General features: G+C 36.8%; 2 protein-coding genes across 3 annotated transcripts; both read right to left on the bottom strand.

Annotated features, from left to right (window-relative positions):
* Positions 1–41: 41 nt before the first annotated feature.
* Positions 42–11,421, bottom strand: LOC113052107 (phosphatidylinositol 3-kinase catalytic subunit type 3-like). 2 transcript variants are annotated; one of them, XM_026216439.1, is made up of 26 exons: positions 10,973–11,421; positions 10,409–10,597; positions 10,011–10,154; positions 8,595–8,724; positions 8,323–8,349; positions 7,111–7,197; positions 6,908–7,003; positions 6,236–6,307; positions 5,994–6,098; positions 5,805–5,897; positions 5,079–5,264; positions 4,782–4,924; positions 4,521–4,599; positions 4,372–4,439; positions 4,150–4,255; positions 3,055–3,171; positions 2,808–2,939; positions 2,598–2,726; positions 2,377–2,446; positions 2,211–2,275; positions 1,990–2,074; positions 1,810–1,884; positions 1,542–1,710; positions 1,044–1,134; positions 823–948; positions 42–272 (listed from the first exon to the last, which is right to left on the bottom strand). In XM_026216439.1, the coding sequence occupies exons 1-26, from the start codon at positions 11,035–11,037 to the stop codon at positions 258–260; spliced, it is 2,664 nt and encodes an 887-aa protein (XP_026072224.1). In that variant the 5' UTR covers positions 11,038–11,421; the 3' UTR covers positions 42–257. The 2 variants fall into 2 exon arrangements, with proteins under 2 accessions (XP_026072224.1, XP_026072225.1); XM_026216440.1 differs by lacking the exon at positions 8,323–8,349 and having other exon boundaries at positions 10,973–11,420.
* A 2,295-nt stretch (positions 11,422–13,716) lies between these two features.
* On the bottom strand, positions 13,717–18,889 carry LOC113052106 (RAB6A-GEF complex partner protein 2-like). Its single transcript, XM_026216438.1, has 9 exons — positions 18,555–18,889; positions 18,071–18,186; positions 17,829–17,962; positions 16,261–16,344; positions 15,735–15,884; positions 15,330–15,476; positions 15,087–15,214; positions 14,502–14,679; positions 13,717–14,311 (listed from the first exon to the last, which is right to left on the bottom strand). The coding sequence occupies exons 2-9, from the start codon at positions 18,184–18,186 to the stop codon at positions 14,088–14,090; spliced, it is 1,161 nt and encodes a 386-aa protein (XP_026072223.1). The 5' UTR covers positions 18,555–18,889; the 3' UTR covers positions 13,717–14,087.
* Between the last annotated feature and the right edge of the window lie 577 nt (positions 18,890–19,466).

Here is a 19,466-nt window from a genome sequence, read left to right as displayed (position 1 = left end):
ATGCTAAAGTTAGAATCTTTATTTGGCTCTTTTTTTTTTTTTTTTTTTTTTTACATGTACAGTTAATTTTATTAAAAATTTTTTATGTACAAAGATATTGAGCAGAGTCAAGACCTAGTGCATGAATGGTGAAAACATGATGTCCGTAGTGTGGACTTGGCACGTGTCCATTTCTCTTCTCCGTCATTCATTTGTTGCTGCAGTCCATCAATCTGCTGCTCAAGGATAATGTGAGCATCAGCCTCCATGACATCACCTCATCTGCGCCAATACTGTCGATTTCAAACATGAAAATTTAGTAAAAGAAGACAATATATGCTATGCCATGTTGGGTTTGTTGTACTGGTAAATAAAAATAGCCAGTCTGGAATACACTACACTACTTTGAAAATCTGAGCAGAAAAGTGTGCCTGATTGATAGGTGACAAATGAAATATGTATTCTTAAATCAGCTCAAAATATCCTGTGACTCAATGGAACCAAAAAAAAAAAACACAGTCTGTCCATCACATGCAATGCAATTTTCTGTGAAATCTGTGAACTCTGAATGATCAAAATCTGAAGACTGACTCTCAATTACAGCAACTAGCATCAAGACAAAAATCTAAAATCTGCAAAAGTTGTGTAGTGTAATCCAGAATTTAGCAGCGCTGGCCAAAAACCCCTCCACTGCTGCCAACCATAAAAAAATGCAAACACCAACAGAGCTTATTTTTATTAACATCCTGATATTTATCATTAAAGACAACAAGCTTTGCCATTTTCCATGCTGATTTTTCAAAAATGGCAAAAAAGTGTTAAAATATTAGAAAATACACACACCTGTGCAAATTTGTGTATCTGTTCAACCACTGCAGCAAACAGAGCACCTACGCTCTCATCGATCAGACTCTGCATATAATGCACCGCCTCTTCATCTGAAAGGTCCAATCGAAACTTGTCCTGAACCTGCAGTGGGCGGGCAAAGAATTATCATTTTATTTTACTGCTCAGCTGATTTTACCTCTGAAGATTTGGAGGCAAAATGTGAGGACCGCACATACTTTTTTTACAGTTTTGTCAGGCTCCAGCGCAATGTCTGGAATATTTGCATCCACCATCAAAGAGAACAGATTCAGAATGAGATTTGAGTATCTGCAGGTGAAGGGAGAGAGAAAAAAAAAGTGGTATTTCTGTGATTTAGTCTACTGACATACTACACAAATGAAGTACACTATTATCAAAAATCATGGGGTCAATAGGACATTTTATTGTTTTTGGAAAAAAAAAGTCTGTTATGCTTACAGAGGATGTATTTATTTGAATACAAATACAATAATAGTAATATTGTGAAATATTATTACAACTTAAAATATTATCTATTTTAAATTATTTTAAAATGTAACTTATTCATAAGATGGCAAAGCTGAATTTTCAGCAGCCATTACTCCAGTATTATGTGTGACATAAACCTTCATTTCAGTTCTTCAATTGAATTCTTCATTTTATTTCAAAAAGTTCAACTTTTGAATGTTGGTGCAGGTCTTCCATTTGTAACTGACCTGCGCAGGTGCAGGAAGGCAGTGTAGCACTGTTTCCTGAACTCCTGGTATTGTTCACTCTGCATGCCCCCCATCCCCTCCACCATCTCCTTGCTCAGCTTCATGGGGGGAGGAAGGGGTTTAGGGTCCCGACCCAAAATATATCCAAAATCAATATGGAACAGCTTCCCTGCAAGCCAGAGAGACAGATCAGCATATCCAATCAGTTTTTTTTTTCATTTCAGTGATTAGAAGTCATTCAAAATAGTGATGCACTTATGAACTGTACCAGTCTTTGTGAGAAGCAAGTTGTCTAGATGTCTGTCTCCAACCCCTAGGATGTATGTGATGACACAATAGCCCGCTGAAAAGTATACATTCATTTAGTACAAGAAAATGAAGATTTTTATAGTACTAAATAAATAATAAGCTAAATAAAGTATTAATGGATTCACAAACTGAAGCTCACCACAGCTTTTAACATATGTGTCCATGACTTCAGAGCTGATGCCATATGGTCCCTTATCATTTGGAGCGTGTTTCCGGAAGAAACTCTACATGGAGACAGATTAACCAAGAGAAATACAAAGACATGAGACTTTTTTTCAAACAAACATAGAAAAATGTGTTTAATAGATCCAAAACAAGTAGGTATGTGCCATTTTGACAACTCTTGAAGTATTTTGTTACCTGAATGTTGCCTTCAGTTGCCAAAACCTCAGCCACAGGTACTGACTGCACAAACTGCATAAAACCTGGAGACAAATCATACGCATCCAGTGTGAAATGAGCTCCCAAATGTGACTTGACTGGCTCATGGGTTTGTTCTGCACACAAGAGGTGAAGCAGTACTGACCATGTTTGGTGCTGGTAGCCAGAACTTTGTATGGAGTCAACTTCAGGTCCAAATTCTCTTTCCTCAGCAACTGTTAAAGACAGGGAGAAAGTGTTGATAACAAATGACAAAAAAATCTAAATACTAGTGTTGGTTTTATATAAAACCAACATACATCAATGGCATTAATGAGCACTGATTAAACTTCTAGTACTGTGTGATGAGATGTAATGACTTCAGACCTTGTCCATGAGTGAAATAATCTGCAGGATGAGCTGGTCCTGTCTCAGGTCATCTCCATGTTTAAAAATGACAGGATATTGCTCCCCATCCTCAGTCTTAAAGATGAGCTTTGCTGGCATCAGCGCACTCTGAAAGAGACGAAAACAGAAGTCAGGGGTGGAGGGATGCATGTGTGACACAATGCAATTGATATGTATGATGCACAAAACCTTAAAGAGTGTTGCAGTCTCAGGTATGATGCCTTTGATGCGGATCTGCGGCTCCAGAGGAAGAGGGATGGGCTCGATCTCGGACAGATTCACCTTCTCATTATCAGCCAACAAGCTCTGTAATCGCTCCGTCTGTCAGAGACAGAAAGAAATGATACAACTAACTTTACAACTTTACAAAACACGGATCAACTGATTCCATCATCTAAAGCAGCTATTAAAACTGACCCAGTGTTACATACTGTACCTTTTTCTTGCGGTTTCCGCTCTCTCTCTGAACGGCCTTCATGAGCTGCACCAATCGGTCTACAAACGTCTGCTGGGCGGCCAGAAGGGAACGCATCACTCTCACACACTTATCACCCTGGAAACAGACATCATAAACATCACTTGTTATTTATCTTTTATGTAAACACTTTTCATTTATATACATTTATCAACCAATATTTATATTAAGCGGCTAAGGGGCATTGTTAGGCACGACACAAAATTTTAAACCATGGCTTCACGGGACTTATTGCTTTTATAAAATGGTTATTCCATATAAGTAGTAAAGTTTCACAGAATAAAACAGAGCAAATAAAGTGTAACTATATAAATAAAAACAGTATCCTTCCACCAAACAATGTAGTTCCTCAGAAACAGTTGTGGTTCCAACAAAGTGGTTGTCGAGCAACACACAGAAGTAAACAAAGTTTTGTGTTTGAATGGTAATTTACCACAACTTTGAACGTGGCTCAACCAATCAGAATCAAGATCGGAACTATCCGTTTTATAGTCACTTCTTTGTAGCAGTTCTGAAAGAACGTTCTTTTGAACTTTTTGCTCATCGAAGAATCAAAGAAAAGATAACATTACTCCAATCTTTGGTTTCACTGGATCCTTCAGAAATCATTCTATGGAGCTATTTTCAACATTGATAATAATGATGAAAATGTTTCTTGAGCACCAGATCAGCATTTTAAAATCATTTCTGAAGGATCATGTAACAGTGAAAATAAATGACATTTTAAAATAGAAAACATGGTTACACTTTATTTTAAGGTGTCCTTGTTACACTGTAATTGTACATAAAAGTACTGAGTAATATTAATTAACTACATGTACTTATTATATAGTTAGGGTTAGGATTTGGTTTTGGCTTAGGGTCACTTGCATGTAATTAATAACGGACACCTTAAAATAAAGTGTTACCGAAAACATTTATTATATTGTAATATTTTAAAATATTACCGAACTTTTTATCAAATAAATGCAGTAATGGTAAGAAAAATGTACTTTTCTTAGAATCATTTTTTCATTCGCTTGTTATAATCCACATGGGTTGTGAATGTGAATGTACCTTGAGCAGAGCCTGACTGAACCGGCGCATTACATTGATGTACATGTCATGGGTTTTGGGGTCTCTCTGCTGTGTGTCCTGATCCTCACACTCCACAATTACATACCTGCGGTAGAAACAAAAATTTGTCACTTACAAATCTTTAATATGGGGTGGCAGCACTGGCATACTGTTGTAGACATCATAAGATCAGAACTTCTAAAAATCTCGATCATTACTCACCAGTATAAATAGTTTGCCAGTGTAGAGTTTTTGCAGGCACGTGATATAAGGAAGGTGCAAAGATCTTGCTGTGGAACACAGGTCATATGCACTGTTACATAATCTTCACATCCACTACCCATCAAAAAAAAAAACATTTTTACACTTACCTCTAGATTCTCACCATCTGTTCCCTCTTTGCCTTTCTGCGTGGTGGGCATCACAGTGATGGTCGGTGCTATCTGGGAACTGAAAAATAAATCACTGTAACCCTCACTGTTTTTACATTTTACTTTTATTAGAATTACAGCTGTACATACGATCCAACTATCTTACATTCAGATTTTGAAAGTTATTGGAATTCTGGGCATAGTAAATGTAGAAATGCTTTTGGGAAAAATCAGTGCATGTTCTGTGAGGTTAAAGCTGACCTGTCCAGATCTCCTATTGTTGAGCTCTCTGGCAGAACCCCTTGACTGTCTCTCTTACTGGCAGGCTCTAAACCACCCTGAATGTCATTGAAGTTCTCATATTTCAATGCCTGCACCAGCTGGAGCAAGTACATTAGCAGATCCTACAAGGATAAAAAGAATTCCATGTATTTACACAGGAATCAGGTTCCTGTAATGCATCAATCTTTCAGTTGTTCCGAAAGATTACCATACCATTTGTTACAAATTTAATGTATCTAAACAACTGACAATCTGACTAACATGCACTGACTTTACCTCATCATCAGCCTGCTCCAGCCTCGCGACGGCGTAGCGTCTGACTGTGGGGTTGGTGAACTGAGAAGACAGCAGCTCCAGGGAGTCCTCCACATCCATCGGCCGCCACTTCCCTAGCAGCTCCAGGGCCTGTTTGGCCTCCTGGGGCAGATCCCAGTTCACACACTTCAGGAACTTAGTCAAAGCCTAAAAAAACACCCACAATGAGATCTTGAGATGAGATCACAGACTACAACTGAGATACCGGCCTGTTACCAATGGGGCAACACTGGTAACTACTACAATGAGAATATTTCAAAAGTATGGGGTTGGTAAAATTTTTTTGTTTTTTGTTTCTTCGTCTGCTCACCAGGGCTGCATTTTAAAATCCAGTAAAGAGAATAATATTGTGGAATATTATTACAATTTAAAATATTTGAAAATGTTATTTATTCTTGTTATAGCAAAGCTGAATTTTCAGCACCCATTACTCCAGTCTTCTTTGTCACATGATCCTCCTATAACCCTAATGCAGTGTATTTGGTGCTCAAAATCATTTCTCATTATTATCAAAATTTGAAAAGAGTTGTGCTGCTTAAGATTTTAGTGCAAATCATAATGTGATTTTGACATGAAACCATAAAACAGAAATCTTTTTTCTCATTCGAAATGTTTTTACTGTCACTTCTTTTCAATTTTAGGTGCCCTTATTATAACTTCTGAATGGTTTTCAGTGTGCTCATTCACCTTTTCTTGTGTGGTGAGGTAGTATCTAAACTTCCACACAAGGTCCTGTTCCTCAGAGCTTAGCTGTTTAGTGGGTGGGTAGCTCACTATGATCTATAACAGATAAATACATATATATATAAATATGTATGTATTTTTAAGACATCAGAAGAGATTCCTTGTATACTTCTTTTTCTCTTTATCACTAACATTGAGTTGATCACGCGTGGCTGCATTAGGTTTGAGATCATGGTCAGATGGTCCACTGCGCAAACTACGAGCCAGTTTATGATGCTTACTCTCCACAAGGTTCTCCTGCAACAGAAATTATTCTTTTCATTATCAAGTGCCAACATTTCCTCCACCATTTCAGCATAAGACAGACATAAGCAGCCGATTCGCAAACCCATTAACCATGAATAACTGTCTTTTTAGCTTTGTTTTCCACTCACCATGCACATCTGAGGGTCGGGGACTTTCACAATATCTGAACTGGTCGGCGAAGGGGAGGATTCATCTGCATCCTGTAAAGAGAGAAAGAGAGGCATAAAACCACAGAAATGTAAGAAACCATTAAGTACTAGATAAAGTAGGTGAACTATTACATGAAACATTTTAACTAGTGAACTACACTGCTTTGCAATTTAGTTTTTTAATCACTAATATAAAGTCAACAAATGGCATCTACTGTACAACCTATTTCACTTCTGTAACAAAACAAGACATTCAAGAAGAAGAAAAAAAATGTCATTTGGGGATTGTTTTTACCCATCTGAAATGGATTGGACTGTGAAAGTAGGCATTCCCTAAGTAGGGAAAGTAGGGGACAGTTTCTTCTAGCTAAATGTTATTATATATTGTATTAACCAGCATTACATTGCTCTGTTAAAAATGTGCAAGATTTCTGAAAAGCTGCTTTCTCTACAACAGTATCATAATACAATACCTAGCCAGTTAACATTTACACCACAGCTGAGTCAACTAAAAAGTAGTTACTGGTTTTTTAGAAGAAAAGCGAGGCTAACACATTTAGACGAATCATGCATTAACAGTGAAAGTAAACAGAGTTATTCTGATTCATCAGTGACTTAACAGCAAAAACTAGAGAAAACTGTTATATATACCTTTTCGTAATAAACAATGCTGTATTCTCGTTCACCACTTTTGACACGAGGGAATTCCACCATGAGGTACATGAAATTAGAGCTACGCTTCTCACTCTGTAGATAAAAAACACAAGCTTTACGAATCATTTGGGCTTAGCACAGAGGTAGCAAAAATTACAGCGGCTTCATATCGTGACACTTTTTACCCCAAAACCACTCACCTCATTGATCATTTCAATCTCTCTGAAGGTCAGGCGATCCAGCCAGTCTACTTTGACCATGTGACCCTGACGATGAGCTTTTGTTAGCTGAGAGACACAGAAGCAAAGAAAGAGAGAAGAAAACTTAGAGAAAACACATGTCTGCGTGATCAGTAACTCAAGACACAACTAAGTTGTGTGCACAATCCTTTAGCCGATCATATGACTGTGGCGTGTCAGCCAGCATAAGCACACAATAATGCTCCTTAGCCAAAGGACATTCATGGGGTGCCAGTCCAGAGTAAGTAGCACACCAAGATGACTCAGCCCTTTCTAAACAAACAGTTAGTAATAGTTAGTACAATAACACATCTCATCTAAAGGACTGCAAGAGTCTGAGAGGACGTTATTTAACCAGTCATACACGTTTTAGTGGCTAAACATCATGTCCATGACATTCATGATTATTTCAATGGATGTTCCCTTTTCAAGTTACGCTTTATCTATGACATCCACAACAAATCATTCTGACTTGAATTATCCAGCACAAAAATCTTTTTTTTTTTTTTTAGTCTGTACATTTTTCTAAATTCTCCTTTTGATGTGGGACTGTTTTTAAGGGGATGAAAGTCTGGTTATTCATTAAAGACATGACTGATCTATCAATCTTGCCAATTTTTACATGGTTGTAACATGAGTATGAAATTAATTAAATGTACAAGAAACATGCTATGTTTACTGAGCCCCGCACATGACATGCAGGAAAAAAATAGTACACTGCACACGATTACTATTGAATTCATTCACTCGACTTATAAATAGTGGGCACAATTTACTAATTCATTCTCTCGAGCGCACAATTTATTTATTTTTTCTTGCATGTCGTGTATATGTTTGACCTACCATATTTTTTACCATTTGTTAATAGTTATAATAAAAGATTCCAAGGAACACTTGTGCTTAGTAAGATCTACACAATTCTCCAAAAAAACAAACAAACAAAAAAGAAAATTGGTGAGGGCAAACAACAAAAATGTCAATGCCCGAAGTCCAAAACACAGAAAATAATATACTCATCTTATTTGTGAAAATGTAAGTCAAATTATACAAACTAAATATATACCCCATCCTATATCCTGGCCACGAGTATATATGAGGCAAGCCAACATTCATACACACATACATCCTCACAGATACATCCAGCATTCCCGTTGTGTTTTCTCTCATACTCACGTCACTAAGTATCTCCAGATCTGGGCCCTGGAACAGAGGGCAGTTAAAACATGTCCTTTGACAGATCGCACACACAAGCACACTCCCTCGCAACAACAAACATCCTCAATTCTCATTCTTTCCACAAACTGGGTAATCTATAAACACAATCAGCATATCCCTCTAACTCTCCCTGCCACCACCCACTTTTCATTTAACATATCCCCAATGTGCATTAAGTGTCAAAAGGAATATTTCTCCAGTCTCTGTCTCAGTTGGGGTTCTAAACTGACCTTGGCCAGGCGGCCCATCTGGTCCTCTGCCAGAGTGCTGCTGGTCCTTCCTGGTGTAGTAGTGGGCTCACTGCCATCACCCTCCACACCCGGCCACACCTTCAGATCATGCATGCCCTGTCGGAACATTCTAGTAGACAGAGAGATGGATAAAAGGGGAACGGTGCACAATTTTGTGGTAAAATGTCAAAACATGACAAGTTGCTCTCTCTAACCATGTAATAATAATTTCTTCCCTAAATAATAATAACATCTCACCTTCTATTTAACATGCATAGTTGGATTTGAAATTTTTGACGAAAGATTATCCTGCTACTCACGTCATATATGCGTTACCTAAGATGCATAAATCTTTAAATAAGCTGCCTGGTCGCACTATTGTGGAATCAAATGATTGCCTGTTGAACCTATGTCTCAAAAGATTGGATTTTGAGACCTTTAATTGAGAATCTTCCGTCGTAATAAATGGACACGGGTGACTTTCTAAAGCAGTTGAATAACATACATTTTGAGCAGGATGTGTCCAAACTCTATGTTACAACAATGGATGTTGTCTCGCTATATACAGGGCATCATTCATATTGGGCATCTGCTGCTGCTCTTCTTTTGTGACTACAGATTTTATTAATCCAAATTAATCTGATATAATCACAGACTCTGAATGTATTGGTTATATGCCATTTAAAATCTTGAAGACAATTAAATTATCATTGGAGTGAAGACATGAATCATATGTTTCTGAAACAAATTCGAAAAGAAGTATTACAAATAGTATGACAAAAAACCACTGTGTGTCACTGAGTCCACTAAAGAATTTAGCCAACTCAGCCAAGCATTCTAGCGCAATTAACTAGTGTGTTTACCTTACAAAAAATTTGGATGATACATTTGAATTTTGTACAAACATATCAAACTTGTAGAAGAGATTGATGGGACAGAATTGTTGTGCACAGCAATTTTACTGCGCGAAGGTTTAGGTCTTACGGAGCCCCGCACATGCCATGCAAGAAAAAATAAATAAATTGTGTGCACGATTTACAAATTTGTTCCCTCACTGTACTAAAACGTGCACACGATTACTATTGCGTTCCCCATATTTACTATTTACAAAGTAGTAAATTGTGCGCTCAATTTATAAATCGAGTGAACTAAATAGTAAATCGAGGGAACGCAATAGTAATCGTGTGCATGTTTTAGAACATTGAGGGAACTAATTAGTAAATCGTGCACATGATGAAATCCCAATGGGAAAAATACTTCTGGAACCAGCTCAGCTTAAGAAGAAGGGGAAAAAAAGGCTGGGCAATAAAGCATTCAATTATATGACATATTTCAGTTAGTAATATTACATGAAGAGTACTGAGAAACAAAACACACACGGCTGATGAACAATCATTGTAAATATTAGACCCTTACCCATATTTCCCAAACAGGGTGACCGTAGTGCCTCCAACAGGTGTGGCTCTGCCGGGTCCATACACATCCCAAACAGTTAGAGTCACCTGGGCACTCTGAGGCAGGTCAGGGTACTTCACTGGCAGCCGAAGCCACTCGTTCCAGCTAACACAGATAATGTGACAAAAGACTTAGAACAGTGCATAAATGAAATCTGAAGGTATTACAATGGGATTTTTTTTGTTTTACAAATATCGAAGCAAGATGATAGAGTACAAAATACATAGGCTACATATCTCATCAAAGCATTTCTGGCACATTTTGTTTGTGTTCCCTCTCTGACTCATTATTGGATCACACATGCATAAATTGAGCCACAGTGTGACAAACAGAAATTAAGAGTTAATAAATGTACGTACTTCCAGCGAGTGCTGAAGGCTTTGTAAGACGTTCGTACAGGCAGAGCGAGTGGCTTGCCCTCAGCAAACACCTGACAGGTGACGTACAGGTCGGAGCAGCTCTCCTGATAGAGTCCTGAGAATCGCAGCATGGGGTCCTCAAGCAAAGCTTTATAGCTCTTCTGCTCTCTCTTGCCCTCCAGACTGCCTCTGCAATAACAAACAGAAAGGAGATACTATTTCTGCTCAGACAGAACACAGCACAAATGAGTCTAACAACAGCCGGTGCTCCACACAGAGATCTGATCTTTATTTATGTAAACGGACAGAGACTCGTGAAGATCGAGGGCAAAAGAAGAACGATGTCAATAGACAGATGACAGTCCTAAAACACAAAAGCTCTCGCTGGACTCTGACTCACATCTTTGGTCAACATTCGCAACGATCTGATATCGTGGAAGGAAGATCCCTCCTCTTTACATTTAAAAAAAAAGTTAAATTACATATATTCGGTCTCTGTTGTTATTCTGCTGGTTTGACAGTTCTGCAAACAAAACGATGACAAAGGTCCAAAAACATACTCACATTTTCAGTTGGACGTTTATGTCCAGATCGCAACTATACACATAGTTAAACTTGTCTGTGTCCATCTTCAGTGATCGACGAAGTGTTATGCAAAACCGTAGTGAATAGAAAAAAACTGCTATTAAACAAAATATTAAATATTTAAAAAATGCAGGTTTGTCAGGTGATGGGAAATAAACTTCAGGGCCTAGAGCAAAGACCCTGCCCTGGATCTGCTTCAGCTTTAACGTTTAGAGGCAGTTTATAATTTATATTCTTGATATAACCCTGCCTGATTACTGAAAACCAATATGGCCGGTGAAAAATACTATCAGTCTTAATTTAAGACAATAATAAAGTTGTAATAAACATCTGCCAGAGCTTCATCGCGTCCTTTTCGAAAGAACAACATTATAAGCAGACGTAAATAATCGATGTCATATCGTTCCATAGCCGCAGCGGCTTGTATGGACTGAACGGATCAGAAATGACTTCTTTGGTCTGGTGAATCTCAAAGACTTCCTGTTTGGTTTAAGAACGGGTAGTAAAACAGGACACATTTCCTAAAGCGTTTAAAAGTCCTCTTCAATTGCATATTAGTTGTACACTGAGTACTGTTATTTGCATTGATATTTCTGAGTATTTGAGTTTAAACTGAATTAAGGCATGTCACTGTAGATTAAAGTTGTTTTGTGTATGTGTGTTATTTACCGTTTTTGTATACGTTTTAAATAATTTAAGTATTTTAATTAATTTATGTAGCCTACTGCACTTAATAAATCAAATAAAAATGTATGCAATTATTCTTTTGTATGATTTTGTGTATATATATATATATATATATATATATATATATATATATATATATATATATATATTTATATATATATATATATATATATATATATATATATATATATATATATATATATATATATATATATATATATATATATATATATATATATATATATGTATGTATGTACATGATAGGTAAAAAATGAATAGCCTGAAAGTACTGTAAGTCGCTTTGGATAAAAGCGTCTGCTAAATGCATAAATTTAATTAAATTGTTTTGTTTAATGTACTGTTTGGAATCTTTGTCATTGTGGACTCTATCTATTAAGAATTTGCCAAAACAACAACAAAAAGAATAGCAGTTCATTATATATTTCACTCAACTCACTTTGTGATTGTTTAATACGCTTGGACCTGTTGTGAAACTTGCAGGTTATGTCCTTTGTCAGCCATTCTGAACAGCAGGTGGACAAGTCATTTGCAATTGCTGTCTTTTGGAACATGAACATATTTTGTTTAAAGTATGTTCTCCAATGCAATTAACATTTTATTGGTGTGTTTAAGGAAAAAACTTCTTTATAACATTAAAATGTTCTCACAAAACGGTTCCTGAAAGTTTTTCTACGGGGAACAAAAAATGGTTCTTATGGCATGCAGTGAAAAAACCCTTTTAGGACCTTTATTTTGAGGAGTATACTATTCAGCTATTTTGTACTTGTTGCTATTGAAAGTAGTTCATTTTGATTATAATTTGAATGAAACGCTTGATTACAGGGTGCATCGGCCTGTGGACTTTGCTCTCTGGTGTGAAGCTCAAGTTGAATCTCTGACCTGTCAGGTCACACTGCATTCCTGGAGAAGAGAACAATGTTGATCCAAGACATGGAGTACTTAACATAAAACTAGAAGGTTAGCATGGAGGAAGCCTTCAAACCACAAATCACCTGCCTATCAGCAAACATCTGTCTCAGTATTACGTGAGATGGAATATTACTCCAATAGCAACTGTATTTTCAAAACATAACCATTAAAGTTTAAATGTTCAGTTTAAAGGAAGATTGAAAGTGGTTTGAATGTTGGGGGGGGGGGGCATTCTTTTAATTCTTGTTCTGTGTTTGAACAATGTAGCATAGTGAGAGGTTCTGTGTATTTGTATGGAATGTTATCTATTCTGTATATTCATTTGTGCTTATTCTATCATGTTATTATCACATCACTATAACACTATATATTAGCAATGTATGGCCTGTTATTGTCATTCCCTCAATAGCCAAGATATTTTTAAACTCCGAGAGCAAAATTAAAAGTGTATTCCCCATCAATACTCTTCATGAGGCAACTAATAAATTGTTTGTGGTGCTAATTTAAGCAGCATAGCTAAAGCTTTTCCTTTATCATTTAAACACTTTTGTAAATAATTAGCTTAGTAATATATAACTGTTTGTCTAATATTTACGTTTACTCTAATAAATATAGAATAATATAGAAAATTAATGTCTCTTTTAATAAAAAATAAAAAAGCATCACAATAGTTCAGTGGTACTCAAGGGCCTCAACTGACTTTCAAGAGTGCCACAGGATGACTTTAAATTATTCAAATTAACAAATGATTACTACAAATTAATACATTATTATACATCTAATTTAAAATACTAATAAACACAAAATCAAGATGAAACTGAATCAATATTTATTTTTCCCCATTATTGTTTTTATTGAAGATATTATTTCTTAATACTCCAGGAAAAAAATCATTGTTTATATGTTTATAAACTTATCATAACCATATTATAAACCTATATATTTATTAATCTATCAATACTCTGTTTCTGTTAATAAAAGTTAACACAAGCAGCTGTGTCATAATTACAGCAGAAATATGGGATATATTGTAACTTCTATAGGAGGGACAACAGTTTGAGAACCACTGAAAAAAAAAAAAAAAAAAAAATCAACAAATCACCAGCTGACAATAACTCAACAACAGTTTTAATCAGTTATGGTTTGCATATAGAGAAATGGTACAAAATAGCTTGAAATACAATAGAAACCATTTGTCATTATAGTTTTGATCATACAATTGAAATATAGGTAATAAATACAGAAAACTTTACATTACAGTAGGTAAAGCAGTCTTTTTTGGTCAAGCTTGAAATGTAAAGTAGCTTAAATAAAGAATTATCATCTCATTGCACGGCAAAAGATTAAAAAAAAAACAATAAAACAACTCCAAATATAAGCTACCTTTAATACAGCAAAATACAGACAGTCAACAAGAACTCTCACTACAACAACTTGCCAGTTTTATGATCTCTCTCTGCACAAACACCAACACAACTCAAATGTTGATGCTGTTTGTCCCTGTGAACTGGGAAACATATGAAGCCAGCGTGGGATTTGTGGGAAGCACTTTGATTGGAAGGTCCCAGCTGAAAGTGTCCACATCCACATGCTCTGCTCCAGTCCACACTGTGACTTCTGACTGATTCTGCAGAACAACCGGTGCCTCCACTGGCTCCCGCGCTGTGACGAACTCAAAATGCAGACGCCATCTTAACATCACTGGGGAAGAGAATAAAAACACTGAATGAGAATGTTGCCTTATCAGCGCTCATTTATTTTCTTTACTCACATATGTTTGATAACAGATTTAAATCTCCATGTTTAGGCTGAAGCAGAAATAGACCAATCAAAGTCAACCAAAGCTGCATTATGCGACTTGCACCTTTTTTTTGAGTGAAGGATTTCTTACCTATATCTGTGGTGAATCCTGGTGTGACATTGAGGGGTACAGGGAGAGTGAAATGGCTGGAGGCTGTGTGCAAGCAGGACTCTAGATGTCGGCCATGACCAGTGACACTGACAGCCTGGCCGGGACGTCTCTGGTACTGCTCTTGGACCTCCTCCTCACTTTGTAGACTTACTGAATACTGAGCAGACATAAATACACATGAACATTCCTGGAGCGCTTCTTCAAACATTTACATTCTCAAAAGTATTATTAATACTTTTATTCAGAAAGGATATCAAAAGTGAAAGTAAAGACTTTTTGACTGCATTTCATATTTATTTGAATTTTATTTCAAATAAATGCTTTTCTTTTTAGCTTTATATTCATTAAAGAATAATAATAAAAAAAAAGTATTAGATTTCACAAAAATAAGCAGTGTTAATATTTTCTGCTGTCCATACCCCCTAAATAAAATTGAGAAAATGTTCTTGAGCACCAAATCAGCATATTAGAATTATTTCTGAAAGATCATTCTGACGCTTAAGACTGGAGTAAAAAAAAAAGTCAAACCGACCCCAAACTTTTGACCTGTAATGTATACTATACCTGTAAACATGGAATGTCCCCTTCTGAGAATGTGAAGGTGCCAATGATATCTTCCCCGAGTCTGTACACAGTCTTAAAGATGCAGAACTTAGCAACCTTTCCCCGCATGTTTGTGATATTGAACATATCTGTAAAGGAAATGCATATTCACAGTTGACACAGAATTCAAATCCACAACAGGTAGAGGAATGACAAACACACATTCTTTCAAAGACACAAGCCTTCCCACATTCACTCACGCACATGGGCATCGACGTGAGGTGGTGATCATTAGCATTTCCAGAGCTCTCTCTAGCGATCTTGTATCTCTCCTGCTTCCTTCCTCTTCCTCCAGGAAAGGGTTTGAGGGAGCCACTTCCTCGTCCTGGGGGAACGGAGGCTCTGGCATGCCTGCAAAATAATAATTTCTTACACTGTGGAGGCACAGTCTATTCACAGGCATATTTCTCACACAAGGTTAATTTATTCAACAACCACAAAGTGTTCAAATTATTTAAAAAAAGATTGCACATTTCTTTATGTGTAGAAATAAAAAAGGATGTGGAAAAGGATTAATGCATCTCTAATGCAACTTGCTGAAAATTCACTTCTGCTTTGCATGGACAAGGTTAAAAGGGACACCATATACAAACCATTTGTGCAACCTACCATGAAGCACTAGAACTCTAAAAGGGACTCGCAGTAACTTGATTGGTGAGTTGACTCGCTGGCAGCCAATCGTGAGCTTGTACACGTATTTCACTGCCTGACCCCGGAAACTGGGCGGACCATCCGTGGGCACAACCTCACTATAAGAATCTGAATAAAGGGAAAACATTATTTAGTGGTAGTCTCGGTTGAAAAAACCTTGCAGAGATCAGTTTTACATGTGTGGCTGTCTTCGATTAGCACAACATAATGTGCAATTACATGACTGAACAGCTGAGCTTTGGCCAGCTGGCTGTTAGATTTGTGCCATGAACCAGTTTTCAGTGAAATATCAACATTATCTGTGACATGGGGAATTAGCTTTTTTCCTGAACTGATTAAGGGGTTCACTTCTTATTAATAATGTTGTAAGAGAGTAAAAGATTTAAACAAAATAAGCACTTACCCAAAGAAAATGTAATGTGTCATTTAGACAAAAAGTTATATGTGATTGAAACTGTGTCTGGTTTATTATTTAGTTTCTTACAGGTCTTGCTCTCCCCAGGATCCAAGCGAAGGTCACAGAACAAGATCTTAGGTGGGGTGTCCAGCACACACTGCCCTCGTTCACCTGGATCAATGAAGATAAAGAGAAATCGTGAAATCTCTCCTTTAACTCCCTGGTCCAAAATCAAGAGATTTCCAGGTTAATAAATCTGAGATTACATAGAGCTGGATAAATTAACAATGCTGAAATTAACCGTCCCTGCCATCTAATCCACATCACAAGCACACTTTCTGATAGACTCAAAGTATTTGGCTTATATTGTGATAGCAAAGGCACAATTCAACACCAAACAAATAGATACAGTACAGACCAAAAGGTTGGGCACAACTTCTCATTCAAAGAGTTTTCTTTATTTTTGTGACTATGAAAATTGTAGAGTTACACTGAAGGCATCAAGGGCTATTTGACCAAGAAGGAGAGTGATGGGGTGCTGCGCCAGATGACCTGGCCTCCACAGTCACCGGACCTGAACCCAATCGAGATGGTTTAGGGGTAAGCTGGACCGCAGACAGAAGGCAAAAGGGCCAACAAGTGCTAAGCATCTCTCGGGGAACTCCTTCAAGACTGTTAGAAGACCATTTCAGGTGACTACCTCTTGAAGCTCATCAAGAGAAAGCCAAGAGTGTGCAAAGCAGTAATCAAAGCAAAAGAAGGCTACTTTGAAGAACCCAGAATGACATATTTTCAGTTGTTTCACACTTTTTTGTTATGTATATAATTCCACTTGTGTTAATTCATAGTTTTGATGCCTTCAGTGTGAATCTACAATTTTCATAGTCATGAAAATAATAACAACTCTTTAAATGAGAAGGTGTGTCCAAACTTTTGGTCTGTATATGGTTTTGGTTGCTGTATATTATAAAAGTTGACAAGTTCCTACACAGTGTTAACAGTAAGTCTGTGACCTGTTGAAATCATTACACAATTTGATCTTCAAGTGCTTTGTAAGCCACCATCAACTGTTTTCTGAAATGTATAGGGTCATGTCAACGACTCTCTGACTCGTTTAAACGTAACTACATTTAAAATATTTTAACGTAGAAGGTTATTGGAATATTGCATTATTGTTTTTATTTTGTAAGCACAGCATCCTAACCAGCAGAAATAATTCCAGTTTCTACAACCAAAAGTTCAAGTTTCTGCCCAAAACTGCCAAAATTTGCAATCATTTTTGTTCAACATTTCCCCAGTGTTGTTGTGTTCTTCATCAGCACTGAACTGACTGGAGTGGAATAATAATTCTACTGAATTGTTAGAGGTTCTTCACAGCAGAATTTAGATTTGAGTCTCATTTGAAGAAGTTTGCATCACTGATTCTGTTTTTTTCCTGTTTAATTCTGTGAAGCTGCTTTGAAACAATCTCTGTTGCATAAAATGCTATATATAAACAAAAGTGACTTGACATAGAAACCACTGTCTAATTCCAACATTTTAGATGAATGCTTGAATGTCATATAAAAAGTTACTTTTACTCTGCTCGCTTCATCTTTTAACATCACAAGTTAAGCAAAAATATTAAAACTAGAGCTAAGCTGCTTGTGCTTCACCTCTGCTTGGTATCAGTACAGTTTCACTTTCCGCTTGGACGTCCTGCTTGGTGCCCTGAGCGGGTAGAGCCACACGATTCTCGCTGGCATGGACCTGACAGTGGATCTGAGCACTGGCCCAGGCCAACATCTCACTGCGGAAGAGGAACAAACTCAATCAGGACTGACAGCACACGCACGCACACACATAAATAAAAAAATAACCCTGTCAATGTGTTTATGCTGATTACGGTGTTCTTTACCTGCTGGCAGATGTAGACAGATGTGACATAGGGTTTGTGAAGGTTACAAGACACTCTAAAACCTCCCCAGCCAAAAACACAGGCCCTCTTGCCATTGATGCCACCACCTCAATCATCTGAGAAAAACAGAGAGCTTACATGAACGGCACTTAATTTACGTCGATATATATTTAGAGGGGATTTCCAAACTAGAAGACCAGCTAAGACCAGTGTAAACTGATTTAAGGTGTATTAGCAGGGTAAAGAGTAGGTCATGCACTGTCGATAATATCTTAGTTTTGAGAAATGTATATTTGAATATATCCTTATTCTTTTAAGCAGTGGCACATATTTATTATTATCCTCTCCTAATTAATGTGCCTCTGACATTAAAATATGTGCTTAGTTGAACAGTAGCTACAGAGCAGCTAATATCTACGTTGAGCTGGCATCAAACAGCTTGACAACGACGAATGTTTCCTGTATTCGCAGCAGGAAGTCCTACCGTTCTTTTATTTGTTCCCTTTACGAAACCTCGAAGTTGTTTCTTTTATTTCTTCTCGTCGATTTTTTTCTACTTCGTATTCCTGACCACAAAAGTTAAAGGAAAAGTGTGCACGCTTCAGCTACTTAAAAACAAAACAACCGGAGACTTTTCTTGGCCATAATATGGTTTCCCTGAGTTTTTCCAAACGCTGTTCAAGTTACATTCATAAATACAAAAACAAACGCTGCCATGACATGGAACTAGACTTGAGAAAAATCTTCGTTATGCATATTATTTTTATTTACTCAGTAAAACACATCATGGGAAAGTATAAGATGTCATCTCTTTATTTTAACTCCGGTAAAGCGATGTCCAATTTGTGAACGAATCATTCTTATGAGTCAATTCGTTTCAATGAATCGGTTCAATATGTTCACTGTTTAAACGATTTGTTCGCCCGATCAGTCCAAATGACCTAGAGCTGGTTGTAAAAACTTACTGAGAAACAGACCGATAATAATAATTCCAAAAGCTTAGATAACCTAAAAAAGTTTAGATAACCTAATTTAGATTTACATTTAGAGACACTTAAATGTATGTAAAGAACAAAAAATACCATCATTAAAAACAACGACTACCAAAATATTTTTTTAAATGTTAATCGAAAAACGTAATAAATAGCGATATATGTTTTACTTTGCTTGAAAGTTTAGACTAAAGCACTTAATCTACCAGCTAAGCAACATTCACAATAACTGAATCGCTTATTAAATGATTCTTTAAAATGAACTGTTCAAAAGAACCGATTTGAATAAACGAGTAAACACGATCACTGGCTCCGTGGCAAAAGTGACGTAAAAGTCCCATCCAAAATCACAACGGGGGTGTTACGTTTTCCTGTGAAGAAAATAGTTAAGGAAAGTGTAAACT

Source organism: Carassius auratus, chromosome 32 (genome assembly GCF_003368295.1).
Source record: "Carassius auratus strain Wakin chromosome 32, ASM336829v1, whole genome shotgun sequence".
In the NCBI taxonomy this organism is placed as follows: Eukaryota; Metazoa; Chordata; class Actinopteri; order Cypriniformes; family Cyprinidae; genus Carassius; species Carassius auratus.
The sequence above is the reverse complement of the archived record's forward strand: the minus strand, read 5'-3'. Positions and strand labels throughout refer to the sequence as shown.

Excerpts from the sequence above, each read along its gene's own strand:
- LOC113052107 (XM_026216439.1), bottom strand. The coding sequence starts at position 11,037 with ATGGACACAGACAAGTTTAACTATGTGTATAGTTGCGATCTGGACATA. Across the intron at positions 8,725-10,010 it reads ACCCTGTTTGGGAAATATGG|AATGTTCCGACAGGGCATGC; the intron begins GTAAGGGTCTAA and ends TCTGTCTACTAG. Across the intron at positions 1,885-1,989 it reads CACATATGTTAAAAGCTGTG|CGGGCTATTGTGTCATCACA; the intron begins GTGAGCTTCAGT and ends TATACTTTTCAG.
- LOC113052106 (XM_026216438.1), bottom strand. The coding sequence starts at position 18,186 with ATGATTGAGGTGGTGGCATCAATGGCAAGAGGGCCTGTGTTTTTGGCT. Across the intron at positions 16,345-17,828 it reads TGTACTGATACCAAGCAGAG|GTGAACGAGGGCAGTGTGTG; the intron begins GTGAAGCACAAG and ends TCATTGATCCAG. Across the intron at positions 14,680-15,086 it reads GGGACATTCCATGTTTACAG|TATTCAGTAAGTCTACAAAG; the intron begins GTATAGTATACA and ends ATGTCTGCTCAG.